The sequence below is a fragment of the Chelmon rostratus genome, chromosome 11 (genome assembly GCF_017976325.1).
Source record: "Chelmon rostratus isolate fCheRos1 chromosome 11, fCheRos1.pri, whole genome shotgun sequence".
Lineage (NCBI taxonomy): Eukaryota > Metazoa > Chordata > Actinopteri > Chaetodontiformes > Chaetodontidae > Chelmon > Chelmon rostratus.
The window spans coordinates 26,206,520-26,226,707 of NC_055668.1; the positions used below are offsets into that span (position 1 = coordinate 26,206,520).

At 41.7% G+C, this 20,188-nt stretch overlaps 1 protein-coding gene across 1 annotated transcript in view; it reads left to right on the plus strand.

The window, feature by feature from the left end:
- Positions 1-2,546: 2,546 nt before the first annotated feature.
- The window catches only part of slc30a6 (solute carrier family 30 member 6), a 60,169-nt gene continuing 42,527 nt past the window's right edge, over positions 2,547-20,188 (plus strand). Inside the window, exons 1-4 of the mRNA XM_041947664.1 lie at positions 2,547-2,735; positions 3,796-3,842; positions 5,813-5,899; positions 16,970-17,054. Coding sequence (XP_041803598.1) covers positions 2,552-2,735; positions 3,796-3,842; positions 5,813-5,899; positions 16,970-17,054 — 403 coding nt within the window. The 5' untranslated portion in view covers positions 2,547-2,551. The remainder of the gene's footprint in view (positions 2,736-3,795; positions 3,843-5,812; positions 5,900-16,969; positions 17,055-20,188) is intronic.

A 20,188-nucleotide genomic window follows, 5' to 3' on the forward strand; every position in this document is an offset into this window, starting at 1 on the left:
GAGTCTGTGTGAGGTGTAGTAAGAAGAGGAGGAGGAGGAGGAGGTGCCTGGCTCCTCCTCCTCTTACCACACACACACACATGCAGGAAAATGTGTGTTGGCGAAGGTGTGACTGATGGGAGATGGCTGTACAATGTTCAGCAGATGGGAGATACATGCTAACAGACTGACTGCAGACCCCAACTCTCTCTCTTTTACACACACACACACACATACACACACAACAGCAGTCATGTTTTTCACTTTCTTCCTCTCTAAGTTTCGTTTCTTGCAGCTCAGTGCGTCTCGTTTGGCTTTAAAGGCGTTTACAGCTGCTAACAGCCCCAAAATCTCTAAGAACTCAAGCACAAACTCCCCCACAAAAACTTCACATATTAGGAAAGAAAGGAGAAAACCTAAAGGGAGGACGTTTTAAAGCCTGATCCCCCTTCCTCAGATGTTTGCGATGTGACATAAGAGGGGTGCAGAGTCAGTCTTTGTTCTGCAGGCCTTCCTGTTGTGTAATTGTGGAATGTTGTACTTTGCTACAAGGTTTAAGCAATAAAATAATCTTTAAATTGCTCTCTCACCAGAGAAGAGCTGCCATCGAAAGGCTTTTTACTTTCTCCTAACTTTATTGTTGTGCCCCACATTACCAAAAACCAAACTCCCTGTATGTGAAAACTTACCTGACAATGAACCTGATTCTGATTCTGAATGTTTTCCTCACATCTTGAGATTAAAATTCCATCGATTTACTGTTGCAGGACAGATTCTGAACAACAAAAGGTCAAAATTGAAACATGCTTCATGTGGATTCAGCCCAAAAAACACTGGAATTACATTTCCCATGATGCAAATCGACCATCTATTTTATCTGGTAATCACATCTTTCAAACTGTAGGCCTTTAGTTTGTAATTCAGGCTTTCTGTTTAAAATATCCTGATGGACAAACTTCCTCCAGAGTCACAGACGACATCATACGTAACTCAAACGTGTGTCTCCAGGAAATGATGTGAAAGAAAATACTCACTTGATTCTTTTTTCTATAACTGACAATGTGTTTAATTTGTTGTCCACTAAAATGTCTTGCAATATAATATCTGACTGTTTTACTGTCCATGAAGTGAACCCATGCTGTCAGAGGGTTTTATAGTCTGCTTCTAATTCACAGAAACTACAAGGCGAAGCCTTCGGGGAGTGTCCTACAGTAACAGGATGAAGCTGCCGTTATTTTATCTTCTCTGAAGAAGCAACAATCACTTTATCCTGCTGACTCGTCTGTGGCTCTCTGATGGCTTTTAATATTGTTTTGCGGACATAGAACTTGAATCTACTTGTTAGTGGAATAAACTGCTCTACCAGCGAGGACGAGCTGGTAGAGCAGGTAGATATCGTGGACAGCTCAGTTCTGAATGGATCCACCACAGCGAGCTGCAGTCATTCATTTCCCTGCTCACAGCCTGAACGGTGCAGATTTACACATCACTATCTAACAAATCTGCCAGATGCACTTTTCTTTTACAGATCTGCACGATGCTGTGCAGAAGACATCAACAGTATTATTTTGAATGCTGCTCACTCTTTTAGTCCTCAGATATCACTCTTTTCTCTCCGACTCATCCTCCCTGCACTTCTCTCTTTCTGTGCTCTGGCTTCTCTGTCTTTCTTGTTTTCTCTTGTTGTTTGGGTCTTTCATCTATTTGTTTCTGTTTGTTTCTCTTTTATAACTTTATTTACATTAGAGTCTGTATTGTGATGTATGTTTTGTGAATGCATTAGTTCCCCGCAGTTGTTCTTCCTGTTATTTGGTGCGATCATTTTGTCAGCCACCTGACAAAACAGACCTGTATGAAACATGCTTTTCAAGTTTGGATTGCATCTGATGAACACAAGGTGAGAAACAGGCCACGCAGGTGCTGAATCGAGCTGAAAACTAGTCAGTTCACAGTGTTTTCCACATGATGTAATGTCAGCTCAGTTTCTGCCATGTGAACCGTTTATTTAAGATTTAAGTTAGTGTCCTACATTGTAGATTACTGCTGGTATTTTAATTTGGGCTGTGATTTATATGAGTTTTGTGAAATTAATTTGGAATCTGCTTAACACTTGTTTGTTTCAAATCTAAGTTTATGTGCAAAATGTCGACACAAATCTAAAATAAAAAAAAAATATATACATTATATGTGGCAGGTTGTATGCATTTAGAACCTTTTTAAAACTTTGCTAACCTCGGTTTTATTTTATTTGTCATTATTTATTTTCTTTCTTTCTTATGTTGGATGTCATGTTTATTTTTTTATCTGCTGAAATGACTTTATGTTAAGAATTTAGAGTAACTCTTTCATAATTTTAATGTATGTCAAAATGCTGACAAACTATCTAATGGTCTTCCATGGACTTAAAAAAAGATCTCTACAGCAAATGAACAGGCTTGTTATTCAGTGGTTTCCCTCAGGGGCCACATTCAGATCAGTCGCATCAGACTTAACAGGCGCTGATTCACAAATCACGATCCACGCATGCGCCTCGCAGTCAATGGAAAAGGCTCATGGGTACAGGAAGTCCAAAATGGCGATGGACGGGATGATGTCCACGTCTTCGGGTCTGTCTTACCACAATGTCGGGGACTTTTACCCCAGAAAGTTCGGCCCGAAGCCGGATGTGGTGCCGTCCGGGGTGACCGAGAGGAAAGTGGGGCCGCTGGATAAACCTGACATGGTGTCGGTGGATGTCATTAACATCAATGATTCAGGTTTGTTATGCTAACAGGCTAACTGCTAACAACACGTAGTCAAACAGGCGGCTCTGCAAGGTAACAGCTGTTTCTGAGTTAGTTAGGATGGATTTTTTTCGTTGCTTTCATTGCTGTTACTTGACTATATCGACAGTGCAAACTTTAATGTGTTAATGTCTTTCAAGCCTAGTGTAAACCAGCTTTGTGCTCCGTCTGGGCCTCTGTACCTTGTTTGTTGGCGGCAACGTTAGTGTATGGCTAATCAAGCTAGCTTGTTAGCATCAAAGCAACTGTCAACTAGTTGAGGCAGTCTCACGTCTAAATGAACAAAAATGTTTTAGACTGTAGGTCATACCCCAGCGATGCAGTTGTGGTAGTAACTGACGTAAGGTTATGTTCTGGCGTTAAATTGTAGTTTTACGATGACAGAACACGTGAACAAATTTACTAACGTGAAGATTTTTGGTTTTAATTGTCAGTTAATCTCTCCGGTTTTAGCAGTTGGTGAACTAACGTTGCCTCCTGAGCTGGCCCATTCTCTCTGTTCGCAGTGTGTTATCTGGATTAAACCTTTTATATTGGACACGTTATTTTAGAAGACACTTCATCACATTGATGCAAACTATGATATAAGAATCTGATATTTCTATGAAACACTTTTGTCCATTGCCTTGAAACATTGTCAGTCAGCACAGGGATATTAAAAGGACAAGCAGAGATGCTAACAGCTCATCCTGAGATCCTGCTGCATCTCATCTCATATCATGACTGTGCATCATGACATCTCAGCACCTCTGCCTGTTTTCTCTGAATCTTATGAAGCCTGATATCCTCAAACTTCAAACTTCCTTTCATGATGGTGGACGTTCTAGACTGTAGGCAGGATTTTATTGTGTCACTGTTTATCATGGTTTAATGGAATAAACTGAAATATGACAACATAGAAAGTGGCCCCAGCATTTCTGGGTGAAGGTGCCTTCAGAAGAGGGGTAGCAGTGTGTTGAGGAGTCTCTGTTAAGTTAAGCTTTGTGTTTTGTTGTTATTACATGTTGACGATGGTTCCTGTATTCCTCCACAGATGTCCACATGCACAGGAAGAAGCATGAGCATGACACGTACGTCTTGGTGAGTGTCTCTGGGAGTTTTTATTATCAATGTTAGAACTTTGTGAATGAGTCCTCCTCCTCCTCCTCCTCCATGCTCTACCCATAAACCAACAAAGCATTTCCAGTGAGTGCGAATGCGTCAGACATGGACACAAGCTCCATGTGTGAAAGGACAACTCTGGACAATGTCCTGGCCTCATTATGTGGACACTGTCCAGAGTTCACATGAGAAATCGGATTTAATGTCTTTGGGATATATATATATATATATTTAGCATCTGCCTTGCAGGCTCACGTGATTTGCTCAGCAGGCTGTTGACCACGTTCTCACTTGACCTGAGAACAGTTGGTGGCGGTCATGCACCTCTGTTGGATCTCTGTTCTCATTTGGAACCTTAAAGCTTCCATTTTCACTGTTTTGAGTCTTTTTCGTCGTGCTGTATCATGTGAGGCAGCTGTTTGTGTTTGTCTGGAAGTTCCAAATGAAAGTAGAAAATAATTAAATGTAATGACGTATGGTACAATATGGTTATTTTAATTTATTGAACAGTTACTGTACCATGATTTATACTGTTGCTGTGATATAAATTTACATACATCATGATTTTGGCCATATCGCCCAACCAGAGGAAAGACGAGTGTTTTTAAATCCAAACAGTAATACCATTATCTTTCACGTAATCCTGGTGTGATAGTCTCTCCTTCAACACGGCCGCCTGTAACATTTGGTGATCACTTTCAAAATCAAACACCCACATTATGTGCAGGTATTCCAGTAGGTTATCCAGCGAACAATCATGTTAATATTGTAGCACTGAAACTTGTCAACAATAATCCTCATTAAGATGCTAGTTTACGTTTTTGGTTTGTGTGAATTGCATCTGTGAACATTTTGTGTAGGATTTCTGCTGTCATTGTTTAAAAGAGAGCACACATATGATGACATGTTTATTTTTTATTCTGCATCATCCCTGAAAATTAATAACTCTGTCTGATCTCACATCACCACCAAGTCAGGCTGGGCATTTGTGCAATATTTCCTGGCCTTCATATTTTGATCTGCAGACATTAAAATATGGTCAAACTGCAATTTCACAGTCAGGAAAGAGCTAATCAGACTGAGCTTAAACTGATGGGAGTTTACAGGTTATACTTTATTTTTACCGTGACTTTTGTTCCTTATTCTGTCTATATTCATGTGTTTCAATACTGTTTAGACCAGTATGTATAAATCTTCAAAGAACAGTGAAGAACTGATTTAAACTTTTCTTTTTTAGAGTTAAGTGTTATTAAAATTAATACCTTTTGGACAAGTAGGATCTTTGTATAAAGAAGCCACAAATTTGATCTTATATTAAAGTCTTAGTGTGACACAAAATAATCATTTGTTGACAAAAGTTAGATCTTCTGTGGAAAATATAAACAAAGTCTCAAAGGGACTTTTGGCTTTGTTAGAAAATTAGGGGAAAATTCTCCAGTTCTTAGTTATTTTTTACTTCTGTTTAAAGGTTTGTTTGGTCTTTCGGGGGTTTGAAGAGATATATTTTATTGGAATGAATATACTTGAAATAGTGAGGGCCATTATTAACAGCCATCAAATTCGTTTTGAGAACTTTATTACTTAAGACATTTGTATATCTTAAAACAGTGTGTTATGTAAAGAGACTGTGTTGTTCTTGAATCCCTGAATTGTTGTTTATTTTTCCCCTCATCTCTTCATTTCTTAACCCAGAATTCCTCTTTCAGTCAGAGTTTTAATAAAAGTTGTCCTGTGGCATCCCGTTCAGCTGTAGTTAGTGTTATACAGCAACACACCACTTGGTGGCAGTGTAGGTCACATTTTGAGTTCAAATTAATCTAAATGTCAACTGACAACAATACAGAATGATTTTAGCTGCACACTCTGTCTGCATGAAGTGTCATTATCGGTTCTCACGTCAATAGTTCAGTCCGTTTTGATAATTATGATTAATATGTTTTAATCTGCAGGGCACCATCCATCCATTCAGGAAGACACACAGATCCATCTTTGGAAAACTTGTGCAAGAATTCAGACTAGTCTCCTCAGATAGACGGGTAAGTGAGTGTGTGTGTTTTGTGTTTTCAAGGTTTGGAATAAGCTTGAATTTACACAAATGATTGATAAAAGAAAAAAAAATTGCGATATAATTCCTGCGGGTATAAGCAAATTTTGTAAGCTTTAATTCTGCATTTTTAGATGTGATGATAAAGAGTTTGGATTTTTGGTTTAGGTCACCTAAAAGTCCTCAAATATGACTCTTCAACAGTGGTATGAACCTTGTAGCGGCAGGAGGATCCTCACTTGGTTAATCCCATTCCATTTTGCGTCTCATACACAGAGTCAAACCCAAACACTTGCAGTAATCCTGTTTTCCTAGCAGGTCACAATGTTCCAGTGAAAGCAGAAGAGATGAAGCTCTCGCAGTAAAATACCGTCAGCCACGAGCTGAATGCTGCCCCGCTTTGTCTGGCAGGTTGATCTGTCGTCATGGGCAGCTTCTGTCTGTAGTCTCTCTATCTGAACGCTTTGCATGTTGTCGGCTGTGGCTCGTTAATGTTGACGAGGTGCTTTAATGTGTTGTTCTGCCGTTTTTCACCTGCTGCGTGTTCTCTTTTAATTTGAAGTTGGAGTTTGAGAAGCCCTTCACCCTGTAAGGAAGAACAAAATGCAGTGACTCTTTAATGCAGTTTTACACTGAAACTCATACTTTTTCATCAAACGTCAGCTGTGGTCGTCTTGGATTAATGTCACTCACCTTAAAGTCCAATAAAAATAATCACTGTGGTAAAATGAGACTTCTTGAACCACCTCTGCAGCATCACCCACCTGTGACTACACTGTAAAGAAAGATATACCATATTTACTCAATAAAATTGAGGCAACAGATTGCACGCAATATTATTAATTAAATATTATCAGATTTGTAATTGAGTAAATTTTAATTAAATGAGACCCTTTGGAGTTAACCATTTAATATGAGTAGATTTAATTAAAATACAAAAAGGCAATAATTAAAACCTAAACAAAAATATTGAGTATATATCAAAAAGAGAAATGTCTAAATTAGTAAAAAGTATTAATAAAACATAATTAAATTCTACATACAAGTACCATGTAATTGAGTAATAATGAAATATCTTAATCAGTTAATTTATTTGAATTTACTCAGTGGATTTAATTAAATCGAAATATTATTCTTACTTAGATATATTGTGTTTATCTCATGATCTACATTTTAAGGTGAGATTACACTGGGTACCAGGAAGAACAGAGGAAATAAAACTCAGAAATTAACAAATCACACATAAAATGCTTGCCAAAATTAACATTTTTTATTATAAAAGTTATAGCATTTCATTGCAAACTTTTACAAATTATGACCTTGAACACTATTTTGTGAAAACAAAAATGTGTACAGTTGCCAGAGTACCTGTCGAGAAGAACTAAGAAACATTAGGGCATGGCTACACTGTCCTATCATGGACAAGACAAGGTACCGAATTTCCAGTTTCAAATGTCCTGTGCTGTAGCCTGTAATGGGTCAGAAGATCACCTCTTGTCGTTGCTCTGTATCCACAGGTTTTACACTGCCATCTCATCTGGGGGCACATAAGAGAAACACAGTCATGTTAATTACAAAATGTGCCTTTCTGTTTAATTGCAGATAAAATAAAAACCATCCATGTATCAATCACATGCATATGGTGTATTGTAGGGCTGGTTGGTATATCAATATTTGCATCCCTTTATTGTCAACATATATGTACACTGATGACATCCAGTCTAGCAAGAAATTAAATTTTAAACAATTATAGCCTACATTCTAGATGTGAGAGTTACTCCAAAAACAAACCTTGTTAATTTAACTTTATTTCAATATTTCATATTTTAAATGAATTGCAAAACCTAATTGTTGTACACTTGAACACATAATTACTATCATATAATAAGTGATTGACTAAATGTTTACTGAGTTTTATGCAAAGGTAGAACAAACAAACAGATCACAGCAGCATGTCCTGACACGCCCCCTACCCCACCCCCACCACACACACACACACACACACACCACACGAAGTTCGCTAAACTTTTAAACTATCAACCCTGCATATGCTGGACATAAAACGAATGGTACCACATTGTTCCTCACATATTGTCAGAAGAATTTTATTGACGCAACCGTTATGTTAGCTCGCCGACCTGATTCGACTTTTCGCGGCTGGCGGGAGATTATGAATTAAGAGTAACAGTAAACCTCAATAAAATTGAAGCCCTAAAACGTAACACTGACTTAATGCGTTTTCGAGGTAACTTAACGTTTATGACAAAACAGCGAAAGAACAGAGATAAGTGATAACGTTACCTGCGTGGTAAACGGTCCAACACAACGCGGAAGTTAAGTTAACGGAAGTGCAGCAAGTAGAGTTTGGAAATAAAAGCTCAATATACTTAGCGCGATAATCCTGATCATTTCTCGATATGGAAAAGTGTCTGATCGCAACACAAACCCCAACATGATTATCGGCAGGATTTAATAAGTACATGCCGAGGACATATGAATAACAGTAACGCAACATGGGCAACACCATATCGGAATAATAACCGACATCTTTCAAAGTAAAAGCTTGTGCTTTTATCAGCAATACGAACGTTTCCATTTTGGAAGCGAAACACTATCACAATACGAGCCTATATTAACATAGTTAACATAGTTAGCTAACAGAAGCCGGCTTTCTGCTGCTGAGTTTCTCTCTCTCTGTGTGCTATGCTCTGCTCATGTTGTATTATAATTCAGCATGCACCATAGACATGTATTGACTTCACCATCCCAGTACAGACAAAATAAGTTTACTTACCACAGTTAACCAGATAACATAGATGAGTAAAGTGGAGGAGGGTAACTGCCCATCTGCATGTTTTGCCTGCCAAATTCAAAAAGCGCGGTTAACAGGAAGTGCTTTTCAATTAAAAATTGACAGGTTCAATTAAGTTGGATTTATTCAATTTTCTCTCCGTTTAGAATTGCATAAACAGAAAGCTTATATTTAATTAATCCAAAATACGCTGGTTTTATTCAAGACATTTTTATTTGAATTTTACTTAAATAATCACGACAAAATCAAGGACACATTAATATTGAATATACTTTACCAAATTCATCAGTTAAAACCTACATGACCACAGAATCATTTATTACAGTGTATTGTTTGTCTTTCTGGGTCAGTAATTATTTAGAGTGCAGTGGAAGCAAGACCTTATTTTTGAAATTAGAGAGCCTATTTATGATTTGATAGCATTTTGGGCCCACTCGACATGCACTCATTTAATGGAGAAAGTCGAACCAGTATGGCAGTAAATGAGTTTTTCCAGAGCAAATCTTTTCAGGCCTCCAGGCGGTTCTTGGCCAGAGGTTTTCACTCTCCATGAGGAGCTTTCCTGGTTAAATAAGTTATTACAATTCTGGTCCAGTGAAAATAAGGCTTTCACTGCGTATTTTAAAGTTAGTACTTCTAAGAAGTCAAACAAAGATTATACACGTTTTCCACTTGTGCACTGCAAAAAAGCCCGGTGGCTTCTTTGCGGCTGGCTTGCTAACGTTAGCGTCTTTAGCAGGCCGGCCGTCCTCATACGCTTTCCAAACTCCGTCAAAGCAGTGGTTATGTTTCAGGTGACTGACCAGGTTTGAAGTATTAAAGCTCGTGCTGTTTCTCACTCCTCGTGGAACTCACTCGGAACATTTGTTACGAATAACCAGCGAACTGTCTCCTTCGGAAACTTTGAAGAAGTCTGAACTCTGTTTTCATAAGCACGCTGTGCCGCATGCTGCATTCAAGGTGTGACGTACATTCCCCCGTTCTCTGGTTTGCCAGTCGTTCTTTCGACTTTTCTAAGTTCGTGTTTCTATTCCTTATGTGTAACATATGTAAAAATACTGCGAATGTTAATTCAAGTCAGCAACTAGCAAAATTATGACCGAGTTAACGAGTTGTTTTCTGGCATGAGGAGGTATTCTTGATTTTTCCCAGTGAGAAAGAGTTTTTCTGATTATGCCAACGTCACATGAACGCAGCATTCACTGCAGGCCATTCGGGTCTCATAGTGGGAGCGAGGCGCTGCCGTGCTGACAAAAACACAAATGTTATCGGGGCTGTTCGTGATGATATCGGACTTATCGGAATGACGTCATAATTTCCTGTTATCGGCCCGATAACTATCGTGCACCCCTACTTATCTTAAAAGTAGTACAGCCAGACGGAAAACAAGATCTTTATTCTGGATACAAAGAAATTCTGACTTTGGGAGTTTTGTCTCTCAGTGTTGAAACAGCTTTTTAATTCTAAACAAAAAAACTTGAAACAAGTGGAAAGCTCGAACATCAAAACTGCCTGGTTACAACATATATGATGTCAGACAAAAAGCAAAGCATGCTGCCATGATCTAACATATTTAATCTTGCTCAGACTTCACTCTTTGCAGTGTGACCTCATCCAAGCCGACCCACTCGTGCCTCGTTAGCAGGCGGCCGGTCAGCAGCTCTCACACTTTTACAGCAGTACTTTAGGATGAAGGTACTTCTGTTCCCGCAGGCTGTGATCCGCCTCATAAACATTAATTAAATATTCCAACTCTGACCTCACCGCTCTGAAAACAGGCAGCGATAACAGTTTAAAAACACGTTCAGTTCAAATACCTGGAAAGGTTTTTTTCTCTAAAACTAAAGTACATGAAAAAACACAGTAGTGCTCCGTGTGACACAGAAAACGGGGGCAGATGCAGAGTTGAAGATAAAAATGCGTCCGGACAACCCTGGGGGGTAAAAATTAGAGAAAACTCTCTGATAATGAGCGTGAAAGGATCTCAGACATGATTGTTTTGTGTGTGTCAGCGTTATTGTACTGTAATCCACTTTGACCACACACTGGCAGGGCAGGGGGGGTCTCGCTTCTCCATAGAGCCTTGGATTGGATTACACGGTGTCGTACACGGCTCAGAGGCCAAACGTAGTTCAAAGCGGCGAAAGTTGAGATGTGCTTCCTCGGCGCCTCGTCGCCCTCGTCTCACGTCTCCTGTTACCTTCTGTGTTGTGAAATAACACAAACATCTGGCTTCAGGTGCAGTGTGACGGCACAGCTGGTCGCTGACAGATGAAAACTCTTTTACAGCAGAAATGTTAGAGGAGCTCAGTGTTTTCTAACAGAGAGCTGGTTGGAAACGTCGTCCTCACGCACCTTCCTGAGAAACCGCTCATTGGACCATCGTGTCCAGGTTACGCACTGATTGGTCGGGTGTGTGGAGGTTTGACAGCATGCTGGATTTTTTCTCTCTGCTTGACACGACTGTTTGTCGCATCACGCGAACAACCTCGTGCCACACCACGAACACATCTGTAACACTCCTCCGTACTCGTTAGACTGAGTCTCTCAAAACATGAACGAAAAGCTCAATAATTACATGTTTTCATGATTACTGGTTTAAATCCAAGGTGACATCTCTGCAACTAATTAATAGAGGAAACTTTAGTAAAGATTAGGCCATAAAAAACATTAAAATGAGAAAAACTGTATTTCCAATCAGCCCTCCTCATCCTTTGGTTTGCCAGGAACGATGATCAGTCTCTAGATCTTTGTTCATGAGCAGGGTCATAATGCGTCATGTGCTTCTGACCTCACCTGTAAGACTGTGAAGCCTGATTTGCACATTGTTTCTCTGAACAAACAAATGAATGAGTGTCAGCAGACTCCCCCCCCGTCTTTCCATATCTTTTATTATTAGTGATAAACTCTGCAGGGCTCAGACCCAGAATACAGCATACTGCAAGCCACATGTCTCATATTGAGTGATGCTGATTAAATACTTGGTCTTAAAAGACGATCTGAGTGATTTAGTTTAGCTCCTTCATGAAGCTGGGAGACTTCATCACCTCCCATAATGCAGCTAACTAGTGTCTATTCATTAGACCCTGCTTGACTTGACAGAGCTCAACAAATAAAGTTCCTAACATAAAAATTTCACATTAGACTTTCCTACTGTACATTAAATAATATTAAAGGATAACTTTGGTTTTTTACAACCTGGACCTTATTTGTAGCATTAAATACGCCCATTTACTCACCCAGACAACTTTGGTGGCATTTGGAGTCGTTTTGAAGAAATGAGCCCCAGAGGAGCGGCGCGTATATCCGTATAATGCGAGTACTCGGGGCATCCATGCGCAGCCTCTATATAACACATAATCTGCAGAAACTCGTTCATATTCCAATATTTAGTTATGATATGCTGGTGCTATTCCCCTCTGAGCCGGCGGTCGGCTAGTTTAGCTGTAGTTTGGCACAGCTGTGGTTCGTTATTGCGTATTCTTAGCCGACCGCCGCAGAGTCAGCCGTGTTGTGGCTGGCTGCTCGCAGCGCCCGGCGTTCGGTAATGACATCATCCACGTCAGAGGTAGTTGTCTAGAGACACCGGATGTTGATAACATGCCACCACGGGCTCAGAGGGGAATAGCAGCAGCATATCAGAACAAAATATTGGAATATGAACGAGTTTCTGCAGATTATGTGTTATATAGAGGCTGCGCATGGATGCCCCGAGTACTCGCATTATACGGATATACGCGCCGCTCCTCTGGGGCTAATTTCTTCAAAACGACTCCAAATGCCACCAAAGTTGTCTGGGTGAGTAAATGGTCGTATTTAATGCTACAAATAAGGTCCAGGTTGTAAAAAATGAAAGTTATCCTTTAATATACTGAGTTACAGCTGCTAGTATGTTTATTAGATGAATTGACAGACAAACAAAGTGTTGTCAGAGCAGCACTGACAGTAGTACTGGACTCCATTCACCAGGTCTGGTTTATTATATCGTACAGTAACACAGTGGAGCCCATGAGCCACTGCTGCTGTAACAAAATGTCCTGATGAAACTAGAACAGGGACATCAGGCCGTCAGCAGAGGAAAGACGTGCCCAGAGGACCGGAGAGCGAGAGGACCAGGCTTCATCTCGTTTCTGCTGCAGCCGCCCAGTCGGAAACTCCTCCGTCTGCGCTAACAGGCAGCCGCCGCCGCTGCCGCCGCCGCTTCATTATGTAAGTAGGTTTATTTTGAGAGGAGAACACGGCCACCCTGGAGACACACAGGCCCGACAGCCAAAAGAGCGGGAGAGGACGTTTTTTGTTTTGTCGTTGCCACCGGAAGTGAGTCCTGGTCGGCTGTGAAGGCGGCATGCTGCAGGTCTCAGTCCCTGCACACACCCCCAGCCTGTTATCATGAAACTCCCCCTCTTGCTCTTCCTCTCTTTAGAGGCTAAAATGAGTCATACGTCTGCTCACCACGATGACACACATTTGCTCGGCGCTGCTCTATGATGTGGCACGGCGCTCAGCAGTGATGTAATCAGGCCCGGCGTCGGCAGGGGCTCCTTATTTAATACAGTACCTGGTCGCTGCCGCTGTACGAGCCGCTGTACGAGCCGCTGTGCGAGCGTCGTGCGAGCGCCGCAGCCCTGTCACTCCAATGTCACATGTAACCTCAATATGTTGGCACGCCGGCGTGCCGTCGGACATCCGGGCGACGCCGCTGACCAACAGACGGGGGCAGCAGAGCGTCAGGATTTAACAAGCGCGCACGCTCCTTCAGGCACAGAGTGTATGTGTACGTGAAGGGGGTGGGCAGGGGGGGTTGGGAATGTTTTGGACCAAGTGTTGTCTCTCTGTTTGCACACACAGACACATACACGCATGCATGCGCACACACACACACACACACACACACACACACACACTGTGGGTCTCCCATGCCTGTCGCTGGCTAGTGCTGTCACCAGACGCCCCAGTGCTGTCATAACACAGCACACCACAGTAATTGTAGATTTCACAGCACTCGGCGCTCCCCACCACGGCATATGACTCCAACACGAAGTGACAGGCCAGGACACACACACACACACACACACACACACACACACACACACACACTCTCTCTCGTTCCCTTGTTCCATTTCTTGTTTCTCTTCCCTCTGACACACACAAACACTCTCTCTCTTTCTGCTCAGAGGGCGAGTGGAGACCCAAGGTTTTATTTTTTGTTTTTTTTTTTCCTTCATTGAAGATTCTGCTGAATTTCCATCCAGCCAGTGTTGAATGGGCTCGGATACAGATTGTACAGAGACAAATGGAGAGGTCTTTGTTACACTGTCAGACTGCTCTCACGTTGGTCATTTGTCTGAACACTTGAAACATCCTACGTTTCTGTTTTCTTGAATGGCGGCCTGTGGTTATTGTGCGAGAATGACGGCTGTCTCTCCGAAGCAAAGGAGAAAGTCAGGTGACCTTCGCCTGAACTGTCTCCTGCCAATAGTCAGCGTTCGTTTCTTGATTACTCTCTAAATCTTTTTTCAAGACTTTGCACATGAGCAGGGTCATAATGCGCTCGCTTCTCACCTCGTCTGTAAAACTCACAGTGTCAGCATCACGGTCTTCTTCTAACCTTAATTACATAGCACTGATTGCCTAAATTAAACCTTTACTTATTGAATAAAATATTTGAAGACATTTCCAGACTGGCAGTTTGCAGCCGATGCATTCAATGGATACGACCCTCTTCCGATGTAACGCGTGCAGCATGCACACATACATGGATCAAATAGCTCAGTGTTACTTATACAGCTAAATATGCAGTATGCCACAGCTGCTGGAGCCGAGCAGTGACGTTTAAGACAGAAGAGAGCCTTCACCTGCTTTGTGATGCATGGATGAGCTTGTAGTCGTTACTGTGACAGTAGAAAGGCCATGCACCAAAAGCATGAGCGCTGTAGCCAGACCGAGTGTGCACCTGTGGGCCGGGATGCGATGATATGTTAACTTCAGTGGTTAATTAAGCCATGCAACCTTTCCTTTTTTTTTTTTTTACCAATGTAATAATTACTGTGTATTCCTGTGATTAATGATTAATGAAATGATTTAAGCGTCCTCACTCTTTGCACTCTTTCGTCATCACACAGCAGTGTTTGGTTCTACTTGAGTTGTTTTTTGCAGATCCTGAAAGATGTCTTCAGGAAGGAAATCCCTTAACAGTCCATTTTCAGTATTTTGGCGTTGCTGTTGTAGCTCCATTCTTAACATTTGGTAAATGTATTTCTCTGTTGGGATATTTAGGTAATATCTAAAATAGAGATCTGCACTTTCTGTAACCTGCAAGTGTTCCTGATGAGCAGAGCTGCTCTTTGTCAGCACTAAGCCTGTTTTCTGCTCCCGTGTCCTCTGAAAGTGACCTTCCCCTGAGCTGGTTTTTCTCTGAACTGATTCAGACTGCAGTGAGCGTGTTGGGCCACACGGCCAGTCCTCGTTCAGTCGGAGAATTCACTTAAATCCCAGAGACAGCGGGTTGACCGCAGGGCAGGAAGCCCACTCTCCATCCAGCGGTCAAAACCCAGCAGCTCCCAGTCGGCCTGTAGGTGTGGGTGTAGATTATAGAGAGCGGCTGGTCACCTGTCTGTTACAGGACCCTGACTGACAGTCGAGGAAACCCTGTTCAGGACGAGTCCTGCTCAGCCTCAAAATAATAATATTCCCTGTGGCTGAGGAGAAGCTTTGTGTCAGCACGGTTGTCTACGTTTGGAGGCAGTAGCTGTGTTTCCATTACAGTTGTTCGCAAAATAAAAGCGATATTTCTGAAATTTCGGCAAAGTTCAAATGCTGCTTGCAGGTGTTTCCATCGAACAGTGTTTTGCGAACCGGCCGAAATTCTCATAAATTCTCGGACGTCCCGCGAGATTTCATTTTAAGGAAGATGGCCGAAAGTGTTATGCGTGTTCTCTTTCAACCTCCTTGTAACATTCAGCATTTCGTTGCTGTTTGCTGCCCAAGTCGGGAGAAAATTAAAAATGATTATGAATAAATACAAAGTACAGTCGGACAAATAGTGACTCAGGTGTGTTTCACTGCTCTTCAGACTGAGCCGCTGCATCCTGACTCCGCTCTGCAGTGTTTTCTTCTTCTGAAGCCTGCGGTGCAGGTGTGTTTGTTCGGGAGAAGAACACGGTGATAGGCAGTTGTTGTCGCTCTTTTTTCTTCCGCATCTTCCGCTGCCTTTTGGGCCCTGCCGCAGGTGCTTTTGTCGGTCCAGAGCGTTTTGTCGACATTATGGGTTTTAGAGAAACTCGAAATTGCAAGAGAATTTGCACGTACGTAATGTAAATTTGGCGAGCTGTTTTACATACGTGTACATATTAAACTGCAACGTTATTGACGCACAGGTAGAGAAGAAGCGGAGTGACTTTTTAGCCAATCAGAATGCAGAACACAATGCACGATGCAAATCCGTGAAGTAGCGAAACCGTGAAAAGTAAACCGCGTTATAGCGAGGGATCACTGTAAATGCGAAAAAAGTGTTTCCATTACACTTTTGCGATACACCTTTCTATCGACACGTCTGAAGAACCACCTCATGAGAGCGTAAAAATGTTTTAGCGATATTTGAGAGGATTCTTGAAATGTAGGTGTTTCCATTACCAGTTTTTTATTGCGATATTTTGGATTTGCGCATTTCTATTGGCAATGGAAACGCAGCTAGGGACTTTGATGCTGTTGAGTTGCTTTATGGAAACAATACAAAAGACTGAATTTTCACCATCGATTCGTCTGCAGGTTGTTTATCGATAATTAGCTCGATAAAATGTCAAAATTGTGAAAGCGTTTTTCCACTGATTCTCAAGATTTCGGCTTCATATCTGTGATTATGCAAGTTCTTCTGGAAGTGATTTGTCTTTATTTTAATCTTGTTTTTTTTTAATTGGTTGCTTTCCATGTTCCATTAACAAAGACGTTTTTAGCTCAATTAAAAATCCATTAACGATCTATTAGCCAGTCGGTGTTTTGATGAGGATTCTTCTTTGCCTGGTGAACTGTATTAGTGTAAAAATACATTCTGTTGTCTGGTTACACAGTTTTGACTGCTCTCAAAATTCTTACCAGGACATGATTCAAAAGAAAAAGTAAAAAAGTAGATCCCCATCCCCCCGTGTGCATAACGACGGACTGCTGTTGGGCCTCGACCCAGAGGTTGAGCCCCTCTGCTCCTCTTGTTCTTGTTCTTTAACAGTCGTTTTGTTTGTTCGTTGTCGTTTTCAGTCGTGGAGGATCCTGCTGTTCGGCACCCTCAACCTGCTGTGCACCGGCTGTCTGCTGATGTGGTGCAGCTCCACCAACAGCATGGGTGAGCACGCACACACACACACACACACACACACACATAAAACAAACACAGTGACAGAGGGAAACACAGATAGACACATGCAAACTGACACACACACACACGTACAGACAGACAGATGTGCGCAGGCTGACAGAAACACACACACAGAACAAGAAAAACCACAGTTTGAGACCCGGACACAGACGTTAACAGGTGGAGACGCCTGTCGACACACAGTAAACACAGATTGACAGTTACACACACGTAACCAAAGTGTGTGTGTGTGTGCGCCGCAGCTTTACACACACACACACACACACACACACTGTGAAGAAGTCTTTCGGAGTTGCGTTAGCAGCCACAGGGGTTCAGACTGATCCTGCTGCTGCTGTATGTGTGTGTGTGTGTGTGTGTGGATACATATGTGTGTGTGTGTTTGTGTGTGTGTGTTTGAGGGGGGCCACCTCAGTCAAAATATGGCACTTTAAAGGGCATGTTGAAGAAACAGAGTCCTTCACAGCGTCTCGTTTTAGCCTCTGGTGCTACATCACACAGAAAGAACACCCCCCCCCCCTGATACAGTAGAGCTGTGTCATCAGGGCCATCAGGGCACTAATGTTTAAAAGAAGGTGTTTAACAACGGGGGACTTATTTTTCTATCACTTCTATGACTAATAATAATCGTATAGTGGAAATCTGTGATGGTCACATGAACAAAAAGAAGTCTGACTGGTCTGAAACGGCTGTCAGATGATACAGGTGAAGACAGGTGAAGAGAAAACAAAGGCTAACTGTAACATTATTACCCAGATTGACCCACTTCCTGCCTTAGTTTTGTCCTGTGCTGCTGTTGCTTCAAGCACTTTTCCTGCACAGTGATTGATTACCAACATTTCAGATGTGCTTTTTTTCAGTTTGACCTCCAAATAAAGTCGATGTCATGACGACCGATGATGATTACAATGAAGATTAATTAATAAATAATTAAAAATATGAAGTCTTAATAAACCAGAATTACGTTGGGACTTTCTTGCTCGTTTGCTCGCTCACTTAAATCTAAAAAACTGAAGATTCCTGTATTGATGAGGTATATCGATCACTTCAGGATGTCTGTCCACTGTTTCTAATTTTTGTGTCATTAATAGAATAAATATGAAGTGAAACAAGTTGAGTTAATATGGCAGATTTGTCACTTGCAGTCTGTTAGTCTGCCCTGTTTGTATCCTGCTGGACACTGTTGTGTGTTGTGGTGTGTCCAAACACTTCTGTTCTGCTCCAGAAACACAGAGAGAGTTTTGGCCTGTAAAGACTTTGAATATGTGCATGAAGTCTTGGTTTCCAGTCGCTTCCACAGATATCAGTGTTGGTCTTAGCTGTGAGTTTGTGTTTGTGTTGTGTAGTGTGCCGCGCGAGCAGAGCAGCACTTAAAACCATTTCTCTGCCTCAGCTGAGCTGTCCACCGGCTTCGCTCTGGACGATGTGACGAGCTTATATTTAGGACACTAAAAGACACACATGCACACACGTTTGTACATCTATCCCTGTGAGGGCCTTCATTGACATACTGCATCGCCCAGCCCCTCACCCCAACTAACCTAACCCTTCACCCTATAATGCCTGACCCAAGAAATAATTGATGATTGTACAGAGTTGTGAGTGTTTTTTTTAAAAAAAGATTTAAAAGAAAATTAGCAAATATGTTTTTTTGTTTGTATCATTTTGAGCAAAGTTTTTACCTTATGGTAATGCAAAACGTTTCAGAAATGCATGTATCAAATATGATGCCCACGGCATTAAAGGGTTAAAACCAAGTGTGAGCCTTCGAACAGCCCTTTGAAGGTCTGTCTCGAAGTGAGCATCGACCAAAATGTCCTCACTTCCAAAAAATGTCCCCACTTTCAAGGTCTAATAAATCTAAAATAACTGATTAATCTTTTCAAGCAAAAATGTCAAACATCTGCAGGTTCCATCTTCTAAATCATTGATCCCCAACCTGTGGGCCGTGGCCCACTAGTTGGCCGTGGGTCATTTGGTACTGGGCCGCACAGAAAGAAAAAATAATTTCCATTATTTTGTTTTTTCACATAATTACAAAAACAGGTGGTGCCTGACAGTGCCAGTCTGCAGCCAGGTCCTCTTGACATGATTAAAAAGTGGATTTCCGTTCATTATTATCGTTATTATTATTATTAAAGAGAAAATACCACAGTTTTTAATGCTGATCTTATCATTTTATTTTGTTTTTATCTGCTACACCTTTAGACTGGGCCGTGAAAATATTGTCAGACATTAAACTGGGCCATGGTACAGAAAAGGTTGGGGATCACTGCTGTAAATGTGAGGATTTGCTGTGGACGTGAGCTCGGTGGGCAAATTGCAAAGGAATGACATCAAGACATGATGTCGGCCTGATCAGAAAGGTGGTGTGTTGTAGAGTCAGGAGTTAAACGTTGGGTCAGGTGTGATTTATGGTGTTTTAAACGATAACTTTAGTTTTTTACAACCTGGACCTTATTTGTAGCATTAAATACGACCATTTACTCACCCAGACAACTTTGGTGGCATTTGGAGTCGTTTTGAAGAAATTAGCCCCAGAGGAGCGGCGCGTATATCCGTATAATGCGAGTACTCGGGGCATCCATGCGCAGCCTCTATATAACACATAATCTGCAGAAACTCGTTCATATTCCAATATTTAGTTCTGATATGCTGCTGCTATTCCCCTCTGAGCCAGCGGTCGGCTAGTTTAGCTGTAGTTTGGCACAGCTGTGGTTCATTATTGCGTATTCGTAGCCGACCGCCGCAGAGTCAGCCGTGTTGTGGCTGGCTGCTCGCAGCGCGTGGCGTTCGGTAATGACATCATCCACGTCAGAGGTAGTTGTCTAGAGACGCCGGATGTTGATAACATGCCACCACGGGCTCAGAGGGGAATAGCACCAGCATATCAAAACTAAATATTGGAATATGAACGAGTTTCTGCAGATTATGCGTTATATAGAGGCTGCATGGATGCCCCGAGTACTCGCATTATACGGATATACGCGCCGCTCCTCTGGGGCTAATTTCTTCAAAACGACTCCAAATGCCACCAAAGTTGTCTGGGTGAGTAAATGGGCGTATTTAATGCTACAAATAAGGTCCAGGTTGTAAAAAAC